The 13,717-nt window shown below is 41.6% G+C and overlaps 1 protein-coding gene across 2 annotated transcripts in view; it reads left to right on the top strand.

Moving 5' to 3' along the window:
• The window catches only part of APPL1 (adaptor protein, phosphotyrosine interacting with PH domain and leucine zipper 1), a 249,693-nt gene that overhangs the window by 91,985 nt on the left and 143,991 nt on the right, over positions 1–13,717 (top strand). For both annotated transcript variants that reach the window (XM_086939118.1, XM_086939119.1), the window contains exons 5-6: positions 2,538–2,625; positions 7,673–7,714. In XM_086939118.1, the coding sequence (XP_086795244.1) occupies positions 2,538–2,625; positions 7,673–7,714 (130 nt within the window). The remainder of the gene's footprint in view (positions 1–2,537; positions 2,626–7,672; positions 7,715–13,717) is intronic.

Below are 13,717 nucleotides of genomic sequence, written 5' to 3'. Positions count from 1 at the left end.
GCACGGGGCAAGATAATCGCGTTCACAAGCGCTCAGGCGAAGGAAAGGAAACTAAAAATAGCAAAACTACAATCTACTGTCGAGGAGCAGTATTTATTACAGCTTCAGTCTCAACCAAACCATTTGGAGCAAGCTAAAGCATGCTTAAGGGATTTTTTTATTCTCGAAGAAATAAATAACTCAAAAACTTTCCAGCAAAAAATCTATGAAGACAGTCAGATGGTTGGGAAATTACTAGCCAATTCTGCAAGAAAAAAACAGGAGTCTTCTCATATACTGAAAATTCAGGACCCTCTGAGTGGGATCGAAGTGGTGGAAAATGAGAAGATCTCTGGGATTTTTCTAGACCACTTTTAAGAGAATCTATTCCACAAACTATCAGGTAGAGGAAGAAAAGATTCATGAGTATTTTGCGAATTTAGAGATTCCTAAAATCTCGGAATTTCGGAAGGTACAAATAGATAGGGAATTAACTGTTTCAGAGATTCGTACAAGTGTTAAGGCGACCGCTGGGGCAAAGGCTTGTGGCCAGGATGGGTACCCTATAGAATTTTATAAAGTATTTCTTGCGGAATTAGAACAACCTCTATTAAAATTATTTAACCATATTAAATTAGGAGGTACCGTCCCTGGGGTTTTCAAAGAATCGACAATTATATGCTTTTTAAAAAAAGATTAAAAAAAAGGATGATGTAAATTCTTACAGGCCAATCAGCCTTTTGAACTCCGATTATAAAAATTTTATGAAAATATGGGCAGAAAGATTTGTCCTGGCAGCTCAGGAAGTAATCCATTATGACCAGACCGGGTTTATTGCAGGACGTTATATGGCCACAAATACGGAATATCTAATTCAGGCATTGGACTATCTGAACACCAATTCGGTACCAGCTTGTATTTTAATGGTCGATGCCGAAAAGGCATTCGACTTGGTGAACTGGGACGCCCTATTTTATTCCCTCGGCCAATTTGGATTCCCGGTTCAAATAATTAAGATGTTACATAATATATATTCTGGAGCCTCTGCTCAGGTAATAATTAACGCACAACAGGCCGGTAGGATTAATGTAACTAGAGGCACTAGGCAGGGCTGCCCCTTGCTTTTTACTTTTTTTATTGAGCCCTTGGTGGCAAGGATCAGGGATAATGTAGCTATCATGCCCCCCATCATCGGCATGTCTAAATTAAAACTATTTGCCGACGACATTATTCTTTATCTTGCTCCTGAAAAGAAGGTAGTTGAGAACTTATTGAAAGAGTTTAAAGCCTATGAAAAGATTGGGGGATATAAGATAAATGCTAAAAAAACTGAAGTCCTTGCTTTAAATACAGATACAGGATTTCTCCCTAATTTCTTGCAAGTTCAAGCTGCGAGAAGAGACCCAATAAGATATCTGGGCATTTTTGTAACTGCAGAGTATGATATGCTTTTAGAACTAAATTACATTAGAATGAAAAATAAAATCAAGCATATGTTAGATAAATGGCTCTTGCTACCTCTGACAGTGATTGGTAGGGTGTCAATGGTTAAAATGTCAGTTTTGCCTTTACTTATATTTTTGTTCACTAATGTACCGTTAAAAATTAATCTGTCTTTTTTTAAAGAATTAGAAACAATGTTAAGGAGGATTCATCTGGGGTAATAAAACTCCTAGAGTTAAACTCCCGGCGGTGCAACTCTCAATAGACCAAGGAGGGTTAGCGTTACCCCACTTAAAAACATACTACGAAGCTGCTTTTTTTGATATAGTGGCAGGTCTTTTGAGGGTGTATCAGACAAGAGACAATTTTTTTTTGGAGAAGATGGTTCAAGAAGCAGGCTCTCAAATCCCAATTTTTTTAAAGACCGCAAAACTCCCCAAAAATCGAGGTATAAGACATTGAAAGAATATACAACGCGCTTATTGCTGCTTTTTAAAAAACATGGTTCTGATGGTTTCCAATATCTAAGTTTGTTTGAATGTAGTAAAATAGGCCTTCCGTTAAGCTTGTCGAAGATTAAAAAATGGGATTTGTGTGGGTTTCGGGAATTGAGAGACTTGTTAGTCCAAAATAGGGTTATTAGTTGGCAAGAGGTGATAACTAGAACCAACATTTTAAGGCGACCGTCCTTTTTTGAATATCTTCAGACTACTCATTTTATTAAAAAGGAAGGAAGTGGTTTGTTGAATACCCCTAATAACTTAATGATCTGGCAAACTCGTAAGGGACAGTCACATCATGAAAAAGACTGCTGCTCAGGAATTAGTCCTCCCCTGCATGTTTACAAGATAGGAAAATTAGAAGCTCTGCCCTGTGGCACCTGTCTTCTTCTGCACAGTTTTAAATCGGTTCATTACACTTCACCTTAATTTCAACTCCAGCTTACCTGAAAAGACCCAGTTATAACTGTGATTTTCAGTTAGTCATAATATTATTGCCCAAGCCTACTTTGTGGTCCCTACAAACATGAACCTGTGTCTTTCTATTTTAAAATCACCATTGGGATTCAGTTTTGGCATTGCTAAAGTAATATCTTTTTAATTGTTTTTCTGCAGCTCAGCTCATGTCATGCTGTCCTCTCAACTCAGTTAGCTGATGCCATGATGTTTCCAATTAGTCAATTTAAAGAAAGAGATTTAAAAGGTATTGTATAACATTTGTTTAGCTTGAATTTTAATTAATTTTAAATTACTAACTTGTTACATGCCTCATGTAATCATAAACCTGTATTACAAAGGCTTGAAGAGATGATTTATCTCCCAATGAGATCAGAAAAGGGTTCTGGATATGAGCATATGTATGGAATGGGGTCATGTGCTTCTTAACCCAAGGACTTACATGTGCCTGGTCTATGAGCGGAACCCCTCTCAGGTGCATCTAAGGCTCTCGCTTTGCCTCACACCACCTAGTTCTCATCTTTCACTCCCTCTCCCTCCCCTACTTCTTTCTGTTCTGTCTTTCATGTTTCCTTTTAGCCTATTGCCATGGTTCCTTTGCTGCCTTTCCTGTTTTATTGCCTCTCCTGTTAATATCAGCTTGGTTTCGATTTGCCACTGTCACTCGTTTCTGCTTGTTCTCTGTTTACCAGTTTCACTCATTTTTGCTTGTTGTCTGTTTGCCACTTTCAATCATTTCTTCCTATGTTCCATCTGACACTTTTATTCCTTTTTGGCTGATTTCTATTTGCCAGTTTCACTCATTTGTCCTTGTTTCCTATTTGCCACTTTTGCTCTTTTCTCGCTCACCAATCATTTTCATCCCATTCTTTGGCATTTTCCTGCTCTTTTGCCTCCCTGGGAGTTCCTTACCTCTTTTGCCATCTTCTCTGCTCTCCCACTTCTCATCCCCAGCGCCGCTCATAGGCCTGCACACCACCCCCACCCTCCTTTCCTCCTCCCAGGACCTATTTGATGGCGGACGCGGCACTGGTGTGCCTAGGTCATGCCAAAGACTAGCCCATCCGTGCCCTGTGCCAGGAACCTTGGTCCTCTTTCCCCACTGCTACCCCACTGCAACCCTCTGTGCGTGCTATCAACCCCAGTCCCTGCCCTGTATCACACAACTCCAAAAGAGGCATTCTCCTGTACTATCTGCAAGTTCTCCTGCACTTTCTCACATCCAGTACACATCACCCAGCACCTAACTCCTGAGCATCTCACTCCCACACCTACCAACCAACCATACACAACACAACACTTCTCTCGCTTCAGCATACTCCTTAAAACCCACTCTCTCACCAAACGCACCACAGAGATCTAGGACCTACTAAATGACCACGTACCAGAAGTGCCATTCCACCTGAAAACCTGGATGAACCTCGCATCTGCCCCCGATGATGCCACATTCATCCTTGTCGGTTACAAGATCACAGAGCAGGACAGACCACACAAGCCTGGCAGCGGTATTGCCATCAAGGACTCCATCACTAGCACAACCCCCAGAAAAATGGACCACCTGGCATTTAAGCTCCACATCACAGCCAACTTCACCCAGAGAGACATCCTCATCACACAACCAGGCCCTTGCACCAACTTCGCTGACACAATCACAGACCTAATCGCTTCCACATCCTCGATTCTTATACCTTCATCCTCCTTGGACACCGGAATTTACACCTGGAAGACCGCTCTGACCCGTGCACAACAGCCGTTTTTGACGTCCTAGGAACCGTGGCCTTTCTCAACATATGAAAGGACCCCCACACCCAACCAGACACCTTTTGGAACTGATCTTCACCACCTTCAACATATCAGTCAAGCCCAATCCAGTGACCTATGCTGTCACACCAGTAAGACGAATCATCAACAATTCCTTAACTACGGGAATCTTTCCAGAAGAACGAAAAAATTCATACACACGCCCATTACTAAAGAAAACAAACCTGGACCCGTTTAACCCCGGCAACTACAGATCGATTACAAGTGGACCTTTTCTGGGCAAACTGATAGAAAGAGCAGCATTGGCCCAGATCTCACTATTCATTGAAGATAATTCCATACTTTCAGACTTCTAAACAGGATTTCATCCAGGAAGTAGCACTGAATCTGCCCTCATTGCCAACTGGGGTGACCTTAAGAACTCCGTTGACTGGAACGGGGTTGCTGCATTTCTTCTCTTGGACCTCTCAAAGGCCTTTGACATGGCATGGTTGACCATGACACTCTAATATAAAGACTCTACGAAGCCAGTATAGAGGGGACTGCTCAAGACTGGATCACATCCTACCTTCACAACAGAACTAATGTCATCCATACCCCTCTTTTCTCTTGCAAACCGTACTTCACAAAAGCAGGGGTCCCTCAAGGCTCTATCATCTCAGCCATGCTTTTCAACATTTACATGACGTCGTTACTGGCACTGATCAATCAATTTCACCTCACTAACTATCAAGATGACACACAAATATTCCTTAAACTGCAAAGCTCCAAAGACATGAAAACTCCAATATTCAGTTGTCTCAGAGCCATGGAGCAGTGGATGACATGGAGCCATCTCAAAGTGAATGCTTCCAAAACAGAAATACCCACGTGTGGCGATTAGAAAAACCATGATCCCTAAAGTATCAAAGGAAGTAAGAAACCTTGGAATTACCATGGACTCCAAGTTATCAATGAATGCCCAAGTGAACAAACTAGCAAGATCTAGCGTTGATAATATAAAAACTCTGATGCATATTCAACCACCTGGGATTTCCACACAAGTTTCAGGCTACTATCACTATTCCAAACTCGATTAAGCCAATAGTCTCTACCATGGATCACTTTAAACAACTATAAGAAGACTACAACGGATTCAGAACTCAGCTACCAGACTATTACATATAAAGCCATAGCCCACATCTCCCCTGCCTTGAAGGCCCTACATTGGCTACTGGTTGCCAGAAGATCCACATTCAAGCTGCATACTATCACCCACAAAGCGATACATGGAGCAGGACCGCTCTTCATCAGGAATAAAATCACCAAATACATTCAACAAAGGAACCTCCGCTCTAGATTGGCACCTCACCTCAAAATTCCTCCATACAAGAAAAAACATAGGTGGCACAACCTTCTCTGTTCAAGCAGCCAAATTATGGAACCCTACCCCCAAACATAAGATCCACAGATAACTACCTCATTTTCAGAAGACTACTCAAGAGGTGCCTCTTCCCCACATAACCACCATACTCAAACATAAATATACAACATAGCCCTCTGTATATAAGAATTTATTTGAACTATTGATGTGTACCTATATATGTGTTTTTTCATTTGTATAAACGTGTATAATGATTGTTTTTAAATATATAGGTATTTGTTAGTTCTGCTTAACAAATGTACATATTACTTATATTATTCTATGTTTAACATGTATATAGGTGACTGCATAAATAAGTAAATCTTTTATCATTACTATTTATCTACAATTGCTTTACTATTGAATTACAATTTTTTTTAACTCAAAGTACAGCAAAACGTAAGTCTGAGTTTATTAAATACAACTTAAATCAATATATAGTACCTTTCTTATACACATATACCTTCCATGCAATATGTATCTTTATATTTATTGCTTTGCTTCTAATTCAGGATTTCCAAAGCACTACTCCGTTTCTCACCCTATACCTCTCGCAAGATATCCTCTACCTCTACCTTCACTCTGACTCATCTCAAACCACATTCTACTACTCTCTCCAATACACTACACTATTTCTCACCCTTTGCCTCTCAATATATCCTCTACTTCAACTCACTGACTCATCTCCAACCTCATTCTCCTATTTGTTCCAATGCACTGCCCTATTTCTCACCCTGTACCTCTCTCAATATATCCTCTACCCTCTCAGTCATCCCAAACCTCATTCCCCTACTATGAGCCTCAAAATAACCCTTTCTAGACTCTTCCCTCCTCTACCCCTCCTTGCATCATCTCATACATATTGTACTATTCTGATCTCCCAAACAAGCCTTCTCCCTGACTCTTCCCTCTCCACCTCCTTTTACTCATCCCAAACGGTTGTGTGATGGTACAATGCTAGTAAAAACATTGCATGCCTTTAAAATGCATTTCTCACCCTGCATTTGTTTAGCACGCATGTGCTTTTACCTCGCATGCTATTACCATGCATTACTAAGGTAAGTTAAAATATATATGTATGTGTATCAAAATATACATATATATTTTTAATATTTTTTGGGGGGGGGGCCACCAATTCCTCCATACACCCTAAATGTGTTGTAAAGGCATCCATGGTAAAGGCAGATAAGTGCTAAACAAATGCAATGTAAAAATCTCTTTGCAAAGACTGTTTTCCATCCCAAACCTCCTCCTACTGCTTTGAACTCCAAAAAACAAAAAAATTCTTTCCAGACCCTTCCCACTTCTAATTCGCTACTATCCTTTTCAATCCAAATAACTGACTAACATGTCCACCGCTCAAATTCATTTCATATTTCACTATACTAATAATCACTCATTCTTTTTGGGTTCCTGAGTAGCGGGCTACTGACCGAAAAAGCGCTTTGCCGCCTCGTCGGGGGTAATAAGCGCTATATAAATTCAATTACAATATTATTGCATACAATACATTCCATCTTATACATGCTGTCTTCACATTTTCTTACCTAAAACGTTAAAGGTGGTGTCTGTGTCTCGCCATCTGTTTTATGTACGGAGAAGCCTGCGTGCCGGCCACTTGATACTTTTGATGCTTCTTCCTAGGGTTGCCCCTAGCTTTTTGTGGTACAAGCTCCTTTGAGTTTGCAGCCGTGGTCTTTTCTGTTAGGCCAACGCTCTTCTTAACAATTCTATTTGGTTGAATAGAAGCACACCAAGATTACAACTCCAAAAAGTCATTAGCCTGCCAAATGAAAGCCCAGCCCTGGAAATGTAAATTTATGACACATAGGAGTAAGGTGGCTGCTCTACCTTTCCCTTGAGTGTTTGTCCTGATCCTGTGAATTCAGATTTGGTGCCATAACCTTAGAGCACAAGTATCTTCTTTGTTTTCAAACGTTTTCATGTTATGATCACCATTTGAATATTAATGGTGCTTTCTAATTGAACTCATAGTTTTGAAACCCTTGAATGGAGGTAATCACTCACTACTTATATGTGGTTTTAGGCAAATTATCATAGTTAAACTTACTTGCGAATATAAGTCTTAACTACTTTTTACTGATGACTTTGTTTCAACATTTTTTTACAGAAATATTGACTCTAAAAGAGGTTTTCCAGATTGCAAGTTATGGTAAGTATATTACAAATTCTAATTAATGGTGTGAGAAGTTGCAAAGTTTTTTTCACCCTTTCTGGTGTTATTTGCTAAACTTCACAAAGGTTATGGTGTTTTATTCTATGCTTCATTTGTATGAAATTCTAAACATTTGCGACAATTTATTTGATGCAGTTTTCATGCACTTACCATAGAGCATAGAAAAACTGCGAGATTTGAACTTGCCGACCAAAATTCTGCATGCAATTTTAGTTTTGTCAACAATTGATCTAAGTGAAAATTGTCTTGCAATGTTTTGAAAATTATGCAGCAGTATGTACCCCTCTCCATTGTTCCCTCCAAGAACCTATGCTGTTCTCCGTTGTGTTTCCTAAACTAAACAGCAAGTTCCATATTATGAGAGTAATGTTGCATTCAAGCAAGTGGGATTACACTTAAATCCGAATAATCAGAATGGCAAGTCAAAAGAGGTATAATTTAGCAGTGCATAGTTTTTTTATTTTTTTATATCCTCATCTGCCCGAAACTTGTTCCATAGATGCAAAAAAAAACACACCAACCACCTCACTGCCATTGGGAGCAAGGCCCTGATAATTGGGCCGCTTCGCGAACTAGGCAGAACTTATTACGAGTTGGCGGGAGATATGTTGCACCTTGTTAACGCTCCTCTAGGCAACTTCATGCCTGTTTGGCCAGTAGGTAAATAACGGAGTCGGGGCAGACCACAATACTAAGCCATGGAGTATAAGGGCATAATCATCGGATCTTTGGGGGGGGGGGGGGGGGGGGGGGGGGGGGGGGGGGGGGAGGAACCCCCAACGAGCCGAAGAAAGCTTCACTTCCAATCTATCAAAAGTTTCCAAAATGTGAGGCACTGGGTTCTACAGGATCTATTCAAATCTATCTTGGAGGTTTCATAGAGTGACGATAACCAAGCGGAGTATGCGGGGGGGATGGTATCCACCCAATGTATACATATCTGCCGTCTTGCCAAAAGGATGGCATAGAATAGGAAGAACCGCGCTGCCCCGATGATGTTCTGATCAAAGCCAAAGATGACTAATGATAGCGTTAGAGGGATGTTGGTCTTGAGAATTGAATCTAGAGTGACTTTAACCTCTTTCCAATAAGCGATTATGTGGGGGCATTCCCAAAACATGTGGGTATCTGAGGCTGCTGGAAGTTGACATTTGTTACAGCATTTCCCAGCCTGATATTTAGATAGACGTAAAGGGGAGAGATATGCCCGGTGTAGAGTAAACAGATGGTTTCGTCTCAACCAGGCGGGTTTAACAAGTTTATACAAAAGAGAGAAGGATTTTATCCACAAGTCCTCGTCTAATGACACGATTTCACTTCCCCATAGCTCCATTGAGAGGTTGAAATCCCCATCTATCTCTTCCAATATGGACCAGTACCAAAAAGCAACCTCCTTACCTCCTGTCTGTTTTTCGACTAGGTGCTGTTCTAGGGGGCTCAGTCTCCCAGTATTAGAATTTTTCCTAATTACTTCTCTGGCCCAACTGCTAATTTGGATGTATTTATATCTTGACATTGTTGGCCCTACTTTCTCCCTAAGCTCCTCCCACTCTATCAAGATACCTCCAGATACCAGTTCACCCCATCTTGAGATCCCAGCTTCAATTAGGGGGGCTGCCAGGGAGTCTTGCAGACACGGTGGGAGCCCAGGAGAGTCCCAAATCTGAGCATAGTTGGAAAAATATGCCAGCCCCATCCTACGTTTAATTTTCCCCCATGACTTCAGTTGTGTTAGCAGAGTCTTAAGCCTCACCTTTTTAAAAAACTTTTGATCTCCAAACTTAAACAGAAACCCGTCTAGCATGAGGTTTGCCCCCACCAGCATTGCCTTAAACAATCTCCCATTTGAAGAGATATCTGGTGACTTCAAGAGCATTCTTGAGTGGGAAAGCTGAAATGCCCAAGAATAGTACTGCAGGTCTGGCAGGGCAAGCCCTCCTTTTTCCCTCCTCCTCCTTAGTTTTTTCCAGGCCAACCTTGTAGCCTTATTGCCCCAAATGAAAGAATTAATTTCTTGCTGACACTTGTGAAGTTGCTTAGAGTCGAAAGCCAAGGGGATAGAATTAAAAATAAAAGTCAGTTTCGGAAGGATAGACATTTTCACGATGTTGACTTTCCCAAAAATTGACAATCGAAGACCCGCCCAGGATTTCAGTAGGGCCCTACATTCTCGGAAGACCAGATCTAAATTAGCCTTAGCTAGGGTGTCAATGTCTTGCGTAATTTTAACTCCGAGGTAACGGATTGAGGGTGTCACCACAACGCTTGGATTTGCAATGTTCCACGTCATTAGCTCCGTCTTCTCAGCATTGATATCATAACCTGATATATTTCCAAATTCTTTGGCCTTTTCAACCACTATGGGGAAGGCAATTGCTGGATCACTGGTGTAAATTACTATATCGTCGGCGTAAAGCCCTACCCTTCTTTCCCTACCACCATATTCAAATGAGGAGATTCTTGGATCATCCCTAAAAGATTGTGCAAGTGGTTCAATATAAATGTTAAAAAGTAAGGGGGATAGGGGGCACCCCTGTCTTGTTCCCCTACTAATCTGAAAGGGCTGGGTACATGAACCATTTACCAAGATGCTCGCCCTGGGATTGGCATACAGTAGACCAATAGCCCTCCGAAAGTTAGGCCCAATTGCGAATTTCCTCATGACCTCAGCTAAATATGACCAGTTTACTCGGTCAAACGCTTTTGTTGCGTCGAGGGTCATAATGGCCAAAGGAAGAGAGAAAGTTGAGGCAATATCCACTGCCCCAATTAGGTCATAAGTAAGGTCTGAGAGCTGTCTACCTCGAATGAAGCCCTTCTGGTCAGTGTGGATTATTGAGCCAACTTCGCGTCCCAGCCGAGTCACCAACACACCCGCAAAGAGCTTATAATCGCTATTTAAAAGCGAAATTGGCCTTTAAGAGCCACATTTGGCCGGATCTTTCCCGGGTTTCGGAATCAGGACGATAGTTGCCTCTCCCCATGATTTAGGTGGGGTGGCTCCTTTGGTTAGGATATCATTAAAGAGTCTAGTGAGTACTGAAACTATTTTGGGTGCCAAGACCCGAAGTAACTCACCGGGAAGACCGTCGGGGCCTGCCGCCTTGCCCCGCTTCACCTTTTTAATAGCTTCACTCACCTCTTCTTCCGAGATTGGTCTATCAAGCCGGTCGCTTTGTTCCGGGGTGAGAGTGGGAAGAATTATCTTCTCTAACCATCTGAGCTTAGACATCGGGTCGTCCGAGATCTCCTCCTTATAAATTTGTTGAAAGAACTCGAGAAATGCTTCCCCGATGTCTCTGGTAGAAGATCTTTCATACGTCTCCCCCTCTACACTAATATGTTTGATGTGTTTTTTGGCCTGGTCAGATTTAATTTTCCAGGCAAGGATCTTGCCCGAGGATTCACCATATTCAAAGTTTGAGAGCTTGCTTGCTGCCCATCTCATTGCGACCCTCTCTTGGAGGATACTTTCTAGCTTCTCCTTTATTTCCTTTCGTTGTTTCTGCTCTTCATTGGTCCCAAGTCCGGGACCGATACGTTGATCAGGGAGGGCAATCTCCTGTTCTATATTAGCGATCTTTGCCCTGTATACTTTCCCTCGATGAGAGACCCTGTTGGTTATGTGACCTCGTAAATTTGCTTTATAAGCCTCCCATACTATATCCAACTGACAAAAACTAGCAGTGCATAGTTTTTGTCTTACTCAGCATCCTGTGACCTATATTAACCCTTCAACTGTGAGGTTTTTCCGCCCCAGTGCTGAGCCATTTGTTTGGCCATGTGGTGTACTTTACGCTTGGCCCTCCGTAACTTTTATATTCACACAAGGTATCCACACCAAAGTAGCATCTTTTTTTATCCAAGATCGCGGGGTTTCAAAAGTCACCCAGGGATTGTGGATTTGCCTGTAATGGACAAAAAAACAGCCAAAATATAGATACATTTAGGGTTTGGGGGAAAATGGGGAAAACGTGCTCCTCCAAAAAGTGTTTGGGTTTCCGCCCACCCCTTCAAATGGTATCATTGAAAGGTTTGCTGTGCTAAAATCCCCATCTTCTCAGCTTTCAGGGACATTAAGAGCTGTATCCAAAAACATTTTTTTACCATGGTATTGGCATTTTTCGAAGTAGACAATTTTTCCTAATTTTTGTGCTATTAACCTATTTCCAGCTTGTTGAGCAAACAGGAGTGAAACACAGAAAGTTAAACATTTCTGAAAAGTAGGCAAAATTCATGTTTCAGCAAAGGGTCATTTGTGTCGATCTTTCAAGGTTTTCCCCAACAAAGTATTGAACTAAATATTATGAAAAATATTTAGGAAAGAACAGCCTTTTGTAGCAAACTTTTTATTTGATACTTCTCTCGATGGCCGATTTACAAAATTAATATTCTGGTACGTCTGCTCCACCTTTTGGTTGCAGAGATGTGTAATATTAGTAGGTTGTCCAAGCACCTGGGGTACCCAGAGCCAACTACTGAGCTGCACCTTAGAGTAGTTTATCATTTTGTACCAATTATAGAGCAATTCATATGGTAAAATATAAAGACAAATACATTGGTTTTAAGGTAACCTATGTATTTCTGAAGATGCTGAGGTTAGGAGCAGTAGTTATTTCCACATTTATGAATTTGTGGGTACCCACACTAGCTTGTGATTCTGACGGCATTTTGCCAAGTATCTTCTTTCTTACACACTGGTTTAGATATGGAAGGCACAAATCCAATTGGTAATAACATATGCTCTACTATCCTATATTCTCATGTCTCCCAATAAAAATGGTACCTCGCATGTGTGGCTGAGCCTAGAATCTGCGAAAAATACATCCCAACATGCAACAGTGAGTAATTATATTTTACCCGTCAGAATCCATGTTTTTTTACAACGCTGCCACATAGTTCACCTCTCATACCCAGACGTTTCTGAAAACTAGACACCTGGGGTATGTCCAAGGTGGTGTGACTTTTGTGGGTCTGACGAGTTGTTTCTAGCCTGAAACCCTTGCAAACCTCAAACTGCTTAAAACCCACATTTTACTCATATTTCTATGAGGATAAGTTTGGGAATCTGCAGTTATCCACAAATTTTATACCACCCAACATTCACCCACGTTTCCCAATAAAATGGTGCCTTACTTGTGTGGGCTGGCCTAGGTTCCGCAAGGGTCCTAAACCCAACATGGACATATCAACTTTTCCCACCGAAAGGAAGTCCTTTTTTGCAACATGGCCCTAGCTCAGCAGGCACCTAGGGAAATCCACCAAACCTGCACATTTCTGAACATTAGACACACAGGAGATTCCAAGGTGGTGTCACTTGCATAGCTCTCATCAGGTTGTTTTCTCCAAGAAGCCTTTGTAAATCTCAAACTTTGGCTAAAAAACGCACATTTTCCTCTCATTTGTGTGACGGAAAGTTCAGAAATCTGCAAGGAGCCACACATTTCCAACCACCCAGCTTTCTAACATGTCACCTGATAAAATAGGTACCTCACTTGTGTGGGTGGGCCTAGCACCCACCACAGGAAATGGTACAGAAGGCAACATGGACACAAAAACTTTTTTCCAGTGCAAAACGACCCTTTTTTTTGCAATTTAATTAGCTGTGTATCTTGGGCCCTAGCTCAACTGCACCTAGGAAACCTAACAAACCTGCACATTTCTGAAACCTAGATACCTAGGGGAATCTGGGATGGGGTACCTTGCGTGGCTCTCACCAGGTTGTTTTACCCAGAATCCCTTGCTTACTTCAAACCTCCACTAAAAAACACTGGATTCTGATGCGAGCCACAAACCTCCTTCCACCCAGCGTTCCCTGAATTCTTCTGATAGAAACGGTAGCATACTTGTGTGCAAACACTGGAGATTTCCTTTAAACCCTGCCCAATGTTTGCCAATGGCCAAAGACCCACTGAGGACAGAGTGTGGGTGCCGGCTGGTGAGTGAAGCCCACACTTGTAGGGTTAAAAAAAGACCAAC

The sequence above is a fragment of the Lissotriton vulgaris genome, chromosome 9, assembly GCF_964263255.1.
Source record: "Lissotriton vulgaris chromosome 9, aLisVul1.2, whole genome shotgun sequence".
Lineage (NCBI taxonomy): Eukaryota > Metazoa > Chordata > Amphibia > Caudata > Salamandridae > Lissotriton > Lissotriton vulgaris.
This window is presented reverse-complemented; position numbering and strand designations above follow the sequence as displayed.